Source organism: Prionailurus viverrinus, chromosome D1 (assembly GCF_022837055.1).
Source record: "Prionailurus viverrinus isolate Anna chromosome D1, UM_Priviv_1.0, whole genome shotgun sequence".
Lineage (NCBI taxonomy): Eukaryota > Metazoa > Chordata > Mammalia > Carnivora > Felidae > Prionailurus > Prionailurus viverrinus.
Window position 1 is genome coordinate 46790067 of NC_062570.1, and position 16705 is coordinate 46806771.

The following is a 16705-nucleotide window of genomic DNA, read 5'->3' on the forward strand; positions in this document are numbered from 1 at the left end:
AGGTGAACATGATCACAATTTGAATAAAGGTGGTTTGTAACAACCTCTTTGGTAAAAGTAACAGTGAAATATTATCCTATAATGTCATTCACAGTAGTGCAAAACATACAAATTTCCTGTTGTGTACTTAGGAATAATTTCTGGACTTTTCTTAAGGTTGAAATATTTAGCTATTGACACTTAAATGCCATGCCTCATGTTTACTTACTTCAGCAGGGGGTTCACTAGTACAGAGCCTCAGGTCAACTGGTAATTCACTGGGTGGAACCATAGAAGAGTAGCAAGGATGGCAGACATGTCTTGAGAATGGGGTAACTGTACTGCACAATGGGCATGGGGCAACAAACTGGGCACCAAACCGCAGAAGGACTGCAGATGCACTGAAGGAAATTTGGGGCTGGCTTGACAAAGATGAAGCCTGCTGGTTTAAGACTATATGTTCTTGGCAAAGCATGGTGCTGCAGATTTTCACCAGCCATAGTGGAAAAAAGGGGGGAAAGGGAATGGGACGAGACCACAAAACCTGTGATATGATACATAAAATGTTAACTATTTGCTTTGCATCTTCTGAGAGTCACCAGATTGAAGCACAAATTTTGGATTTGGCTGGCAGATGGTGTACACAGACTTTTGGAGTATGGTAGCATTTCATTTGAACTAGCAAGATTATGTAGGACTATCACAGTAACTTAACATTCACAGATTTAAAAATTTATCCCTAAACCTGAGTTAAATGTGGGGCTCTTTGTTTTGTTTTGTTGAGAGCGAGCGAGCACACGAGCACAGGGAAGGGGCAGAGAAAGATGCGAGCGAATCTTAAGCAGACTCTACTACCAGCAGAGTGCCCACCAGGGGTCCATCTCACAACCCTGAGATCAAGACCCGAGCCAAAATCAAGAGTCAGAGACTTAACTAACTGAGCCATCCAGGTGCCCACCCCCCGCCAATTACATTTTTAAGGCTTTCTTAAAGATACAGATCTCAAAGAACAGATTCACAGGATACAGTAATTCCTCTAAAATGTTCACAGGTCAGTGTCCAGGTCTCCTTTCCCTGAAAATCTGATTTACCAAAGAGAAAAAAGGCCAAAGGGAAGAAAGACTAAACCAGGGGAAATGGCAGGTAATGATGTCTCAATTCCTTCAATGGGACTTCTCCATTTACCAGCCCTCTCACTTCCTTCTATGGTCTGGACCTTTAATCACCACAGGAGTCAGCCTTGTAGGGTCAAGCTAATCTCTGTTGACATCATCCTACTACTTCCCTTTTCAAATTCCAGTGAAGCTATGTGTTTCCTGTCCTATTTGACACCCTACGAAAAGAACACGGGCTGGTTAGTATCTAAATTTAGTCCGGCAGCAACGCGTCTGACTTTTAACAGGAGAGAGATAAACAAAAACAGGTGACATCTGCAAGCCTTTCAAGAAAATGAGAAAAAAACCCAACCCTTCTAGGGTAAGCAAGAAGGGAGAGCTTCAACAGTTCCACAGTAGGGAGAGGCCTGCCTGCAGGCTCCGAAAATGGGCCAACTGAAGCGTTTTCCTTTTCCTTAAAACCAGGAGGACGGCTTTGGGGTAGTTCCTCAACTCAATTCTGACTCAGCTCGTAAAGTCCGGGCAGCGGGAGTCTTGACAGCCCCTTCCCCACGCAGAGCGGTGAAGGCAGCCGCACCTCCTCTTTGTCAAGATGTTGGTTTCAACCACAGGCACCAAGAGACCCTTGGGGTGGGAGAGGGGAGAGGCGGACGCCACTCCCTGGCGCGCCCCCGGAGCGCCAGACTTGCGATCCCTTTCCCGCCCTTCCCCCGCCCCACCTACCCTCTGTGACCCCCGCGTCCCGCCTCGGGCGACCTGTTGGCAAGAAGCGTCACGTGACGCGGCCGGCAGCGCACTGCCCCCAGGCGGGCCTCCTGTTGCGCCCGCCGGGCGGGTTCCATCACGTAACGCGCGGGCGCCGCCCCGCTCTTCCCTCGCGGAGCGAGGGAGGGCGGGCGTCGAAAAGGAAAGGGAAGGGAAAAGGGGCGGGAGAAGAAGAAGGAGGGGCGGCGCCCAAGTCACGTGACCCGGGACAGCCCGGAAAGCTCCGAGGAGGAGCCTGGCGCCGCCATTTTCCTGCAGCTGCCTGTCCCTCTTGCCCAGCCCGGCTCCAGCTGACCAGGGAAGGGGTGGGCTGAGCTGAGGCGGGGGCAGGGGAGTGCCCGACCCTGTGCCTGACCCCGCGGGTGACACGAGCCGGTTCTTTCCGGGCTAGGTGGCAGCGCGCGGCCCTCAGCCCCGCCCCAGGCCGGCAGGCGGAGAAGGAGCCGGTGGGGGTAGGGGGTGCGGTGGGGGGTGGGGGTCCTCCGGCGCTTGGGGGTCCCAGTCCCCGCCGGCTGCCGAGCGGGAAGGGTGGCGGAGGAGCCGCAGAGATGTCCGGCCAGAGCTTGACGGACCGAATCACCGCCGCCCAGCACAGTGTCACCGGCTCCGCCGTATCCAAGACAGTATGCAAGGCCACGACCCACGAGATCATGGGGCCCAAGAAAAAGCACCTGGACTGTGAGTGAAGCCGACCGCGGCCCATGTCCCCGCGACCGGCGTTCTTCTCTTCTCTTTTCTTACCCCCTTCAGCCGTCTTTTCCTTCCTTTGCGTTTTGTCTGGCACGTCGGGTCCTGTGCTGGTCCGAGGTGTGTTTTCGCTTCCATCACACCTGCCTTCACGGCTTCCGTTCCCTGTCTAAAAATCCCTGATAAGCCACTCCCCCCCACCCCCATCCCGGGTTCCTAGGGGACCCTCGCTTCCAACCCGGTGCGCCACGATAGACCAACTTGCCTCTCCACCTAGCTTCTTACCTCCCTGCCGCCTGTGTCTGCTGCAGCCTCCTGCTCTTTCATCCCCCCCCGTCCCGTGCTGCCTAGTCGCCCTCTCCTGAGCGTCTCTCCGCTTGCTCCCGGTCTCACCGCCCCATTGTTTCCCCATTAGCCTTTGAGTTCCGTAAACGCCCGGTTCCGTGGACTTACATCCCTATTTCTCTGCAATCCTGAAGGCTACCTCCGTTGAAGTGATTTCCACTTCCTTTGCTCCACTAGGTTCTTCTGTCCCTTTCCTTCCCGGGTTTCTCTTCCAGCTTTCCTCTCCCGTTTTGATTACGTTTCTTTGCTTCTGTAGCTTCAGTTAGGTTCCTTCGTCTCATTTTATATTAGATATATCATACTCAATACCCGACTTTTATCCCAAATTACTTTCTTCGTGAGAGTGAAAATAAAGGGATTCCGTTTGGTGTAGGGAACGCTCTGTGGGAAGTTGGGGTTTTTAATTGGCTTTGGTGGAATTTAATCATTCTATTTTCATGCTTCTTGGATAAGTTGTGATTGTCAGGCCCCCATCCTCCGTGTTTCTCTAATGGGGATTTGGAAAAGGATTGGGTGATACTGGTATCATTTCCTGGAGCTGTTAACCCTGGCGATTTGTATTTAGAAGGTTGAGTGTAAAGTGTACGTTATTGGAGTAAAACATAGATTAATAACTAAAACTACAATTTACATACATGTCTTTAAAATGCTAAAAAGGTGATTGATAATACTTGAGTTTCAATTTACTTTTAATTTATTCTGGTTATTTGGGGAGACTAGCTTCTCTTATACGGCATAATATTACTCCATTCACTAACTTACAATTACCAGAGCTAACTCCTCCCAACTTTTTACAAACCTGGAAGTCACGTATAATACCTCATTTTTCTTTCCTTTACCTCGAGGTACAGATAGCTCAGTGGATTACTCAAGCTTTGACTCAATGGAGTGACCGAAAACTTTTCAGGAAAATACACGGAAATAGGCACAGTAATAAGTTCCTTTTTAAAATGGTAACTGGACACATTAGCTTGACTGGCTTTTATTCTACATGAAAGTTACTTTGCTTTACTGTTTGAAGCAAGAGTGAGCATGTCCTGAAAGGGAATTCACTGACAGGAGTCCTGTTTGGATTTCTCATTTGGACTTTGGCCCTAAGGTCTGCAATTTTTAAAAAGAAATGTACAAAATGTGAATTCTTCCAAGATACTTTGCTCATGAAGTGCTATTAGAACAAGTTATTTCTACAAACCCATTATTCATTGTGACTTGTTCCTTCACTGTGGAAAAGTAAAAGAAAAAAAAAATACTGCTTGGTTCTTTAATGTGCTGATTGAACAGGCTGCTTTTTAACAATCAGTCCTTGCCTGTTTAGAAAATGCAGAATATATTTAAATGGTGACACTTACAAATGGAAAGTTGTTTAAAATGTATAGTGGACCCTTACGCGATTTTTTTGATTATGCGATATTTGGAGTGGACAGTTTTGCTGTTTACTTCCCTTCAAGTGACTAATTGGCTTGCTGTCCCAGTCTTAATGGTTTGTCCTAACATTGTGTTAATTCTTGTTAATTGTTTTTTATTTTTCTTTTTGGTGATGGGTAGGTGAAGAAACTACTTGTTACTGTATGAACTATTTTTCTCTTTCCTCGCTTCAAAATGATAAATTATAACAAAAAGATGTATAGCTTTTAAAAGTCTTTATGAAGGTTTTTGCCTATTTCAAATGTAGGATTAGTTATTTTAACATGTTACCAAGAAGGGCAGAAAATAGGCTAAATGGGTTTAGGAGGGTGATACTTGTTTGTGGTTTTATTAGTGCTGTTCTTTTTCTCTTGTGATAGCTACTGCAGATGCTAACTGGGATTAGGTTTGGAGGATAAACTCTCATTTGTAGTTCTCTACTACTGCTGTGTTTATAATAAGCTCCCACTTTAGAACTTGAATATATGTGGTATTGTGTGATTTTTTTTTTTTTTTTAATCCACATAAATAAGGAGCCACTACTCTAGTTCTGTTCTGCGGGCTTTTGAAATACTATTTTCCCTATATTGTTTTAAATGCGCTTGTAACCAGTTTTCAGCAATGACATAGATTTATATTAAGTAAAGTTTGGCCAATGAATGGTTTTTCTAAACACCTTCCTTCTCCACACACTTTAACATTTTCCAGAATATTAAAAAGGCTTTCACAGACATTTCTGTGGCTTGACACCATGAACTTCAGGCTTTAATGTAGAGATAATTTTTCTTCTTCCAGGAATTTTTCTTTCTAGTGAGTGCTTAGTTCTGTTGCACCTTTTAATATCTTGAAGGACTATTGCCTACTTAGTCCAACTCAGTGAAAGCAATTTCATCTTTTAAATATTAGTATTTAACAAAAATATGCTTAGGACTGTTTTTTTCCTATAGGCCTTTAGACTGTGGAGGTGGTTTCTGTGTACTTCTCCAAGGTCTTTCCATATTAGGAAGTAATTATTATAATCTACGAATTACGGCTTAATTCATACTACATTATATACTTGTTTAAGAAAGATCTTTTGCTTTGCTTATAGGTGGCTGTAGATAATGGTATTAACTAGGGTCCTTAGTGTGAAGAGTTGTCCAGCTTGAAATAATATGTAAAAATAAACATGATTTGCATTTAGTTTCCGGTCTCTAATGGTCATAATCAAGGCACAAGAATAGCAAACCTTAAATTGGAAGGTGTTCCAATTTGCCAGGCACTTATTAACCATTATCTAATTTAATCCTCTTTCATGGCTATGGGAGAGGCAAGCCACGTGCTTAGAAAGTAGTTTCTACCTCCATTAAAACATCCATAATGATTGAAGTGTAAATAAAACACAATATTTAAATTTATAAATTCTTAATTTAAAAAACATTCTTATCTAACTTCACAACCGTTGGCCTTTGTTTTTTGATGTGAATACTTAATTTTCTTTTTTCTATACTTGTTTAATTTATTGTCTTTGGGCATTTACATTGCAACATGTTGCATTGAAACATAATATTTATGTTAATGGCTATAATGGCTTCACTTTTTCATCCATATTTTTTCCCAGTTAAAATTTCCAGGGACACTTCATTCCAACCATCATCTGCCTTAGATTCTTCTTGTTTGTTTGTTTTATTTATTTTGAGAGAGAAGGGGAGGGGCAGAGAGAGAGAGAGAAGGAAAGAGAGAATCCCAAGCAGGCTCCATGCTGTCAGCACAGAGCCCGACATGGCGCTTGATCCCACAAACTGAACTGTGAGATCATAACCTGAGCCGAAACCAAGAGTCAGACACTTAACCCACCAAGCCACCCAGGCATCTCTGCCTTAGATTCTTGACAACAAATTGAGGTCTTGTTCTTATTAAGCATCCATTATAAGTGTGTCTCTATAGTAGATATAGTGTGGGTATTTGTGTGTTGTGTGCTGGATCCATATCCTGCCTAAATTTAGTTGTGGAAACAACTTTAAGAGGAAGAATTTGTGAATGTATTGAATATGTAGAAGGTGGAATTTGTATTTGGATTAGTGGTTTGTATAACTATTGAAAATGTATGTACAATATCAAAAAGTACCTGAAATAATTACCTTTTAAAGCAAATGTATTGATTTTCAGTGTCTTGATTAATGGCATGGATTGGGTGCTTAGTTTGCATATTGTTAAGACGGTATCTGGTAACTGGGATCTGATTTACAAGAAGATGCATGTGAGGAAGATACTAAGTGGGTAATCTGCCCCACGATGTGTCTTGTTTAGAAATAAAGTAACTGAGGATGGATCTTGTTTTAAAGAGGTAGTTATTTTGTAGTTGACCTATGGGCTTACTATTCTTTCCCTTAAGAATTAATCATATGATTTATATTTTCACTTTTCATTATTTGACCTATTCTGTTCCTTACTATTTAGTCTTTAATACTTCTGAAAAAAGAAAATGGTAATGGAGTCAAATATGTCACATGGCCTGAGATTATGTAGAACTACACAGATGTAATTTTCCCTCCTTGTTACACGTAGTTATGTTTCTAAATTGTATATGTTTTAAAAGGGAAACTCAGAAGAGAATTTGGTATCTAACCATTTTGCTAGCTGCCTTATGCATAATTAGCAAATTTATTCTCAAATACCTTTGAAAAGTAATTAGGCAGCACTAGTGGACTTGTTATTTTTAAAAATACCTAATATTAGACTCTAGGCATGTATTTTTTATCCTTATAACAAGGTTTTTTATGTTTACTGTGTTTTTTATCAATTTGAATAGTTTTTAAAGGTGTTTTTGAGTTTAATGTAGAGCGGCAGGTGAGAAGTAAAACTTGGTAAGAGGTGACTAGGCTTTCTTTTTCCTCATTTGATTTGTGAAGCATTTATATAAAATATTTAATTAGCTATTTTAAAAGTACATTAATAGTTAAAATAATCTATTTTAATTAATTACTAGAATTGCTTTAATTTAAATAAAATTATTTTGACCCTGTCATTTAGAATATTTAATGTAAAAGTTTACCATGATGCATAGACAAGTATTTTCTTTATATCCAAAATGCTTATGTTCGTGATTTCCCTTTTAAAAATCAAAGAAGTAAGAAAAATAAACTTAAAGGCTTCTTGGCAAGAGGCTAGAGTCTTACCAAGAAGAAATAGGGTTAGATTTTCAAAGTACATACAGCCTTAGTATTTGCTCTTCCTGTTCTTTTAGTGGCTGAAGTGGCATTTCCGTTACTTTGTGTTCTGTCTCAGTATGTTCCCCGTTAAACTGCTTTATACATTTCTCTAGAGAATTGCAATTTTTGGGTTTGACCTTTTAGAATTTTGTATGTTCATTGTGTGTATGGCTCTTTTAATGGAGAAACGTTTCCGGGTAGTCAGATTTTACTAACGATACTCCTTTATAAGGGAATGCTGATGAACCTAAACCTTTGTATTAAAATTTATGTTCAGACTTGTAATTTGCCAGGTTATCAGAAGTATAGTATTAAGAATTTTTCAAGTTATACTAGAATGTAGTGGCAGTACAGCAAATCATATTCTTTATGCATTGATTCAATTTATATTTAATACTTATTTGTCTTTATTTTGTGCTGGGCACTCACTGCACTAAACACTTACGTTTATTAACTTTATTCCTTTTAACAACTTTGTGAGAGAGGTTTTATTATTATCCCCATTTTACTGAAGAAGAAACGAAGGCACCGAGAAGTTCAGTAATTTGCTCAAGGTCACAGCCAGGAAGAGGAAAACTGGGATTTGCACCCAGGTAGTCTAGCATCAGGTTTGTGTTTTCTTAAATTTTTTTTTTGTTTCAACGTTTATTTATTTTTGGGACAGAGAGAGACAGAGCATGAACAGGGGAGGGGCAGAGAGAGAGGGAGACAAGATTGGAAACAGGCTCCAGGCTCTGAGCCATCAGCCCAGAGCCCGACGCGGGGCTCGAACTCCGGGACCGTGAGATCGTGACCTGGCTGAAGTCGGACGCTTAACCGACTGCGCCACCCAGGCGCCCCCAGGTTTGTGTTTTCATGTCAGTGTGACTTTTTACATAATGCTTTACTGTTCCAGGGAATGAATAAACAATATTCATTTATTCATGGCAGTGGCTCTTAAAGTGTATTCCTGGCACTTCTGGGAGTTTCCAAGACCCTTTCAGCTTATTTGTGAGGTCAAAACTATGTTCATATATTAGGACATTATTTGTCTTTTTAATTTTTGTACTTTCATGAGTGTACAATAGAGTTTTCCAGGGTCTATGTGATGCATGATAGTGCAGCAGATTGAATGTAGTAGCAGATACGACAGTCCAACAACTTTCTATTAAACCAGATAGTAAAAAGTTTTGCAAAAAGGTAAAACAATACCAATGTTGTAAATTTTGGTTTGGGGAAATATAGCTATTTTTCGTGAAAACTGTTAGCATTGGATGAGATTTATTATTTTAAAAAGAATATTTTAAAAATTCTTAATTTTAATTCTTAATACAGTAAATATCAATTGAGAAAACCCACACAGACAAAATCTCATTGAGGTCTGTCCTCAGTTTCTAAGATTGTAAAGGTTCTGAGATTAGAAAATGTAACCCTAAAGAAGAAGGTATATTAGAGGGGAAAAAAGGCTACTTAGAAAGTAGATATATGAGGTCCTTTAAACTCTGAATAATTTGGTAGGTGACAGTGACCCATCATTTGGAGGACTTTGAGAAGAGACGTGGCATAATCCTTTAGGTCATACTGTTAAGTAGATTGGAAGGAAAGTGAAATGTGACTTGGAAAGGAGACTGCTGGGGGCAAAAAAGAATCTAACAGTAATAATACCTAATTATTTTCCTGAAAGGCCTTAATAAAGTTCATCATTAATTGGGACTCCTGGTCCATTTTTTCCTCATTGTTTTTTTACATCTAAGCTATCCCTTTCAGCCAAGCACTTTATTACTATTTTTTTTAATTTTTTTGATGTTTGTTTATTTTTGAGAGAGTGTGTGCAAGCAGGAGAGGGACAGAGAGAGAGCAGGAGCCACAGAATCCGAAGCAGGCTCCAGGCTCTGAGCTGTCAGCACAGAGCCCGACGACGGGCTTGAACCCACAGACCCTGAGATCATGACCTGAGCTGACGTTGGACACTTATCCGACTGAGGCGCCCCTCAGCCAAGCACGTTAGTCACCAATTATGCCAAAAGTTCTAACTCCCAAACTATTAGCAGTTATTCTTTGGACATACCATTCTTTGGACGTAAAACATCTTCTTTGTCAAAACAGATACCTTCTTCCTTTTAAATCTTCTCAAAACTAACTTGCTTTCCTTAACACAGTTAAAGTAGCCTCTTTACTAAAGACGTTATTGAATAATACCTTGTTAAACTGTGGTTAGTATCATGCTTTTATATATATTTTGGGTTCACATGTGTTTGTAGAACAGGAACTATACTTTTCTGTATTGTTTTATATCTCTTCTCAAAGTACCTAATCAGTGACCCTGTGGGTGCTCAGTAAATTTCAGGTGATTACACATAATCTGCCTTCCCAGCTCAGACTATTCCATGAACAACTTAGGGACACAGTCACTATAGAGATCTATTCCAGTAAACATTTAATAATTTTATGGTGATTTTCTTAGTTGCAATGAATGGTAATTACCCGGTTTCAAAATTAAATATTGAAGTCATTTGGTAGCATCAATAAAAAAACATAACAAAATTGCTCTCTGTTTCATGGAACCTATGAGACATTAAGAGGGTTAATTTTGTTAAAATAGTAGGTGATGTTTTTAAAATATTTTCATAGCCAAAAAAATTGGGGTTTGCAGTTGCTCAGTTTGAAAACTATACTGAGGCATATTTTTGAGGATATGTTCTTGAAAGTAGAAATTAACTTTAAGAATTAAACAGGGGACCAGAAATAAATTTGAAATGTTTGTCAATAGAGTTGTTTCCTTACACAATTCCAGGAGGTGCTGATCACATTGTAGTCTCTGTGCAGGGGGTCTCCAGAGTACTACCTGTATGGCAAACTTATTTTAGATGTAAGGAAGGATAAAGTACACTTAATGTCGAAATGCAAAGGAAAACAAGTGACTGTTTTAGAATGAAGCTTTATGAGATATAAGGCAAGCACTGGAGAGTAGTAGTGATGGTCATGATAGTAGGACCACTGAATCTAGGCCATAAGTTGATTCTAGGGACTAATGGGGATTACTGAAAGTTTTCTCTGAACATTTGGAATTCCAGCAGTAATTTTCAAAATGGTACTGATATTTGTAGTCATAAACTTACTACCTGAAAGCATTCTAGGGGCTCTAATTTTACTTAAGGGACACTTCTTCCAAGTAGTGGTTGAAGCAGCATTGCTTTAGAAATGTTTTCTTTCACTAAAGATTGCAGGTATACTTTAGAAGTGATTTCATATTTTTACTTAGTGTACATGTGTCTACTGATTATATACCTCTTCATGTGACTATAAGCTCTTTATAAGAGGGGTGTGTGTGTGTGTGATATTAGAAATTTTATGTGCTGTGATATAGCCAGTTGTCTTGTGGATGCTTAATACGAATGTACCATATTTTAAATACATCTAATGTTTGAAAATCTTACTGTAATTCAAGTATATACCAAAAACTAAGTAGAAGGATGGTTTTCCCCCCATCACACCGTTAACACAGGATTGGCACACAGGATTGGCAGGATTTTTGATGTACTTGAAACACTTTGCAGAAATTTGATTCATGCAGGGTATGGAATAATTAGGAATATTATTTAATCCAAATCTAATGTGAAAAAGGAGATTATGAGGCAAGGTGAGTTCTTCAATTTTGAAATTGAGAGGTAATTCACACAACATAAAATTCACCATTTTAAAGTATACAATTCAGTGTGTTTTTTGTCTATTTACAATGTTGTGTGTAACCATCACCACTGTCTAATTCCAGAATGTTTTCTGTCACCCCCAAAAGAAGTCATATATCTGTTAGCATATCACTTCCAGTTTCCCCTCCTTCATTCTCTGGCAATCATTAAGCTACTTTCTGTCTATGGATTTTCCTATTCTGGACATTTCATGTAAATGGAATCACACATAACGTGGCCTTTTATGTCTGACATCTTTTACTTAGCTTAATGTTTTCATGGTTTATTTATGTTGTAGCATATAAGAGTGCTTCATTCTATCCATAACTTAATAATATTCCCTTGTGCCACAAAATGCGGCGTATCCATTGATGGACATTTGAGTCAGTTCCCTCTTGAAACCCATTAAGAAGAATACTGCTATGAACATACCTTGTACAGGAATGTTCATAGTAGTTCTCTTGGGTATATCCCTAGGAGAAGAATTGCTGGTCATGTGGTAGTTTTTTTAACTTTTTGAGACACGACCAGTCTTTTCCACGGCTGCTGCACCATTTTACATTCCCAGCAGCAATGTATGAATGGTATCTTGTGATTTTGGTTTACATTTCTCTAATGACTAATGATGTCGAGCATCTTTCATGTGCTTATTGACCTTTGTATGTCTTTGAAAAAAGTGTCCATTCAGATCCTTTGCCCATTTTTAAATTTGACCCTTAATATATTTCAGTACTAGACGAGTTCTTTACATTTTCCTGATGCTTGATCCTCATATGATTTGCAAATATTTTTTTCCCCATCCTATGGCTTGTCTTTCCGCTGTTCTTGATAGTGTCCTTTGATGTGATGCAGAAATATTTTTAATTTTGGAGTTGCAATTTTTTTCTTTGATTGTGCTTTTGATATAATAGCTAAGAAACCATTGGCTAATCCAGCGTTATTCAGATTTATGCCTAACCTACTACTAAAGAGCTTTATAGTTTTTAGCTCACTCTTTTAGGTTTGATCAGATTTTAATTTTTGTATGTAGTGTGAGGTGGCAAGGTGGTAGTAAGGAAAATTAAGGGTATTTTTTTCCCTTCTTCTGAAGTTGTCATGGGATATAACTCTACTGTGCTCCTGTATAATATAAATACAGAGATTTATGAGGGAGAAAAAAGATCTCCTTGATGGCAGTTTCTAGTACTGAGTTACATAGTTTGTTGACTGATAGATAGAAATATTTGAACCAAACATCCTTTCAACTGGATGGACTGCTTACTCTAATCCAATGCACATTTTTTTTTTTTTTTTTTTTTAGGGTCCCAGTGTAGTCTTTAATTTTTTTTAAAGTTTATTTATTTTGAGGGGGTGGGCAGAGAGAAAAGGAGAGAGAGAATCCCAAGCAGGCTCTGCACTGTCAGTGCAAAGCCCCATGTGGGGCTGGAACTCATGAATTGTGAGATCATGAGCTGAGCAGAGATCAAGAATCTGACACTTAACTGACTGAGCTATCCAGGCACCCCCAATGTAGTCTTCTTTTAAATGTGTGAAGAGATAATACTTAGTTGTCTGAGTATCGATAGGTGGTTACTTTTGTCCACACAGAGTAGTGTGTATATTGCCATAGTATCTTGTACTTCTCCATAAACACTATGTAGTGGAGTATTTTAAAAGGAACACGAGATCTAATGGTGAAAATGTGTAAACAAATAATTGTAATACATTGAGATAATTGCACTATGTAGTAATTCTTTATAGCTTCTATAATTATAATTTCTTAAATGAAGAGCCCTTGTGTAGTCTTTATTGTGCTACAAATAGCATGTAACAAATATGCAGTAAAAAGATGCCGAGTGAATAAAGAAGGAATGAAATTGTCATTGAGGGTTTCTGATGTGTATTCAAACAGCATTTTTTTTTTTTTTTAATAAAGAGGATAGTTGCTGTAGAAGTTGTCTTTGAGTAGTGGTTGTTGCAACTTCTTCCATTTCTGTGATCAAGTAAATTATTGGTTGAAAATGTGAGAAATTATGGAAGTTGGGAAATAAGTTTCCAGAATTAGATGTAAAATTAGAGCAGTTTAATAAAGTAAAGTATTATTCACTTCAGGACCTACCTATTATTGGTATATTTAACTTCAAACAGATGGGTTTAAACTTGTCATATCTTGGGTTTACTACTTCTGCTTTCCTTTTCTTCCTGTTATCATCATCATCATCATCATCATCATTATTTCCTTTTCTTTGGTTGTTAAAAGTAAATTCCAAGGCAGTCCTTTATTTTACATTCTGTGTTATCCATGATAATCCGCATCTTATTGCAGAATGTTGTAAGGCCTTGTTTGCGAAATAAGCATTGTGTGCTTTGTTATAAAACATTGGCAAAACATTTAAAGTGCAAATAGATACCCAGAAATGAAGCATATGACTTTAGTAGGCTGTATTGAATGAGTCAAGCATTGACCTTGATTGGTTTCTTCCTACTACCCACTTCCGTTATGCCCTTTCTCTTCTGGTTTTATGACTCTGGTGAATTGCCTGTGAAAATCCAAATTAATTTTCGTTTGAAAGTGACATGTAGGTAAATCTTAATTTATTTGTGAACTTAATGATCCAGAATTAATCTTTTTTTTTTTAATTTTTTTTTTTTCAACGTTTATTTTTGGGACAGAAAGAGACAGAGCATGAACGGGGGAGGGGCAGAGAGAGAGAGGGAGACACAGAATCGGAAATAGGCTCCAGGCTCTGAGCCATCAGCCCAGAGCCTGACGCGGGGCTCGAACTCCCGGACCGCGGGATCGTGACCTGGCTGAAGTCGGACGCTTAACCGACTGCGCCACCCAGGCGCCCCCAGAGTTAATCATTTTGTGTAACTTTTTTCTGGGAGAATATCTGAGAACAAAAAATTTTAAGAGCAAATATATATAATTTTTAAAAAATTTTGCATTATTGGATTAAAATTCCTTAGGGAACTATTAAAATCTTTTGCTTGCTGTAAGAGCAAGAATATGGGGCAAAAGTCCTGAGATGGAGTTCTGTTTAACATGTAGCAAGCAGTACCAACAGAAACACTAGTCTGAAGCAGTAAGTGGGGTACTGAGGGAAAGTGATCAAGATCTAGAAAAGAATGTAAAGATGAAACTTGATCATCCTTACTTTAAAAGGAACACGAAATCCAATGGTGAAAATGTGTAAACAAATAATTGTAATACATTGAGATAATTGCATAATACTTTTTACATAAAGCTTCAAAGTAGGGGCTGGAGTAATTAATTTTGAAGGTTAGTGACAGCTTCATAGAGGAGCCTAATGGGTTTTAAGGACGAATAGCGATTTGCCAGATGGACAAAGTTTTGTCTAAGTAATTTAGCATGTGCAGTGACAACAGAGGTGAGAAAGAGCATTATGATGTGTTTGGGGAAATTTTTGAGTAGTTCTTTGTGGTGGAATGCGAAGTTTTCATAAGAGTAAGAGGGAGATGAGGCTGGAGAGGGAACCATTAAAGGTCTTATTGGGGCAGGAGTTACTTTGATAGATCTGGTCTTCTGTAGCCCTTTTCTCCAAATCCTCCTTTTAGAGTTCCCTTTCTTCCTGCTTATTAGCTGCTCTCCTAGCTTTAGATGCCAGTGCTATGGAACTGGGGAAGTGTTCTTTCCTTTCCTAGGTAATTTGTGGTAGGGTTATTGAAAGGGATAGGGAAGGAAGGAATGTACAATCCTGTTGCCATTTGTGCAGGGGGTTAGATGACTTTGGCATATGAAATTGGACTTCTGAATATTGCTATACGTGGTGGTTTGGGTTGCTAGATAAAATCAGGTACACCAATCTTCATGGCTTTTGAATTTTTTTGAGTTCCAAATTATGAATGAACTTAAACACAACAATCATCATATGATGATGACCACTATGAATAGAAAAGGTTTGATAAACCAGTTAGTCACAAGATTCTTGGAGGCATGTTTGATTTATGTGGTTTAATTGCTGACATCTGTTTATCTGCAAATGATATATTAATTTTCAGTCATTCATAGGTTTTCTAAAGCTGGATCTGTACCAAACAAGACTTTATTAGCTAGTTTTGTAGAAATTAATATGGTCATTAGCATTTGCATCGTGAGTGTCTACTGTGTATCTGAGTTACTGTGTTTGAGATTATTGAGAAATCCAAAAGTGAAATTGCTGATCACATCCTCAGTCTAGTAGGGAAGGTGATATATACAGATAGCTGTATTAACAGGTAATGTGAGATAAAATTCATGTCAATGTTGTTGAAAATCATAGGAGAGAAAGATACTGCTTTTGATAAGGGAGAGAACTGGACCCTAAATGAGAAGTAGTCAGGAACAGTAGGTATTTGAGATGGGGAAAACAACATGAGCAAACATTTGAAGATAGGAAGGCTGGAAGTGTGTTTGGGGAACAAAGGAGTCTGTTTAATTGTAGAGGGTGAATGGGGTGCTGTGGAGCCAGAAAGAGATTGGTTTGGGAGTAAGGAGAAATACAGTTGGAGCATTTGAGGAGTATGGTTTTTATCATAAAAAAAAAAAAAAAATTGTGAGTATGTGCAGTATGGTTTTTAATCATAAAACCTTTAGATATATCTCACCTCCAGGTAGCTTCTGGTTACTGTAGAGCTGATTTTCAAAATTGTATTATATCTTTATTTTCTGTCACTAGTGCTAAAATACAGAAGACAAGGAGTTTGGCTGATCTTGAAGTTGGAAATGGGATTTTGCTGCTTTATGCTTTTTATGTTACTTTAATTATTACAGACTGCATTAATAGTGGCAGTATCTAAGGTTTCTGGATTTCTGAGTCCATAGATTGCTCAAGAATTAATGAAAAAGTCTTCCAAACAGAAATGATACATACCTAATTTTGATCTGGACATAGAGATTTTATAAAAGTTTAAGGTGACTTTTCAGTCTTTGGTGTTTCACAAAATCTGATCAAATCAATTTAATTAGGACATAACTTGCATTATAGGCATAATAGCTAATAAGATTTAAAGAATCCTTTCTGTCTTGCACCATAACACAATCCTTACATAAATTGAGACTCTACTAGGAAAAGGAAATAGAGAATAAATTTTACCATTAAAATTCAGTGAACAACCTTGAAGGGAAGTCAGGCGATTTGAAGAACTTCTTAGCTCACAGAGGACTTTTAGGGAATGGGATATTGTTAGGAGAAAATCTTTCTTTGAGAAATATAATTTCATAAATACGTAAGATTACATTTGGAAACAGCACTTCCTTTGCTTCTTAAATTATTAATGTGCTTCAAGAGGAATAATCCCTGAACTGAAATATGGGAGGAGGTGGGGGGTCTGCCCCAGCTCCATTTGACCTTAGGAAAATCCCTTACTTACTTTTCTTATTTTCTAAATTGTCTCCCTGCTCAGCTGTTCTGTGATGTTATATATTTGTGTCCCTCTAGCTTTTGGGTTCTTGGCTTAGTGCTTTGAAAACTAAGACTATGGACAGTTTCTATATGAGCTTTTGCTTCAATCTCCATTGGAGTGCCCCGCCTACCATCATATCATCATTATTTGAAAAACAGTTTGAACT

General features: G+C 38.6%; 1 protein-coding gene and 1 long non-coding RNA gene across 15 annotated transcripts in view; one reads left to right on the forward strand and one right to left on the reverse strand.

Moving 5' to 3' along the window:
• LOC125177220 (uncharacterized) overlaps nucleotides 1-1973 on the reverse strand; it is a 45330-nt gene extending 43357 nt beyond the window's left edge. The window contains exon 1 of one of the 2 annotated variants that reach the window (XR_007156538.1): nucleotides 1818-1973. This is a non-coding gene — a long non-coding RNA (uncharacterized LOC125177220). The remainder of the gene's footprint in view (nucleotides 1-1817) is intronic. The other variant, XR_007156537.1, reaches the window with a different exon arrangement.
• Nucleotides 1974-2311: 338 nt separating this feature from the next.
• The window catches only part of PICALM (phosphatidylinositol binding clathrin assembly protein), a 100936-nt gene continuing 86542 nt past the window's right edge, over nucleotides 2312-16705 (forward strand). For all 13 annotated transcript variants that reach the window (XM_047879341.1, XM_047879335.1, XM_047879344.1 and 10 more), the window contains exon 1: nucleotides 2312-2537. In XM_047879341.1, the coding sequence (XP_047735297.1) occupies nucleotides 2408-2537 (130 nt within the window). In that variant the 5' untranslated portion in view covers nucleotides 2312-2407. The remainder of the gene's footprint in view (nucleotides 2538-16705) is intronic.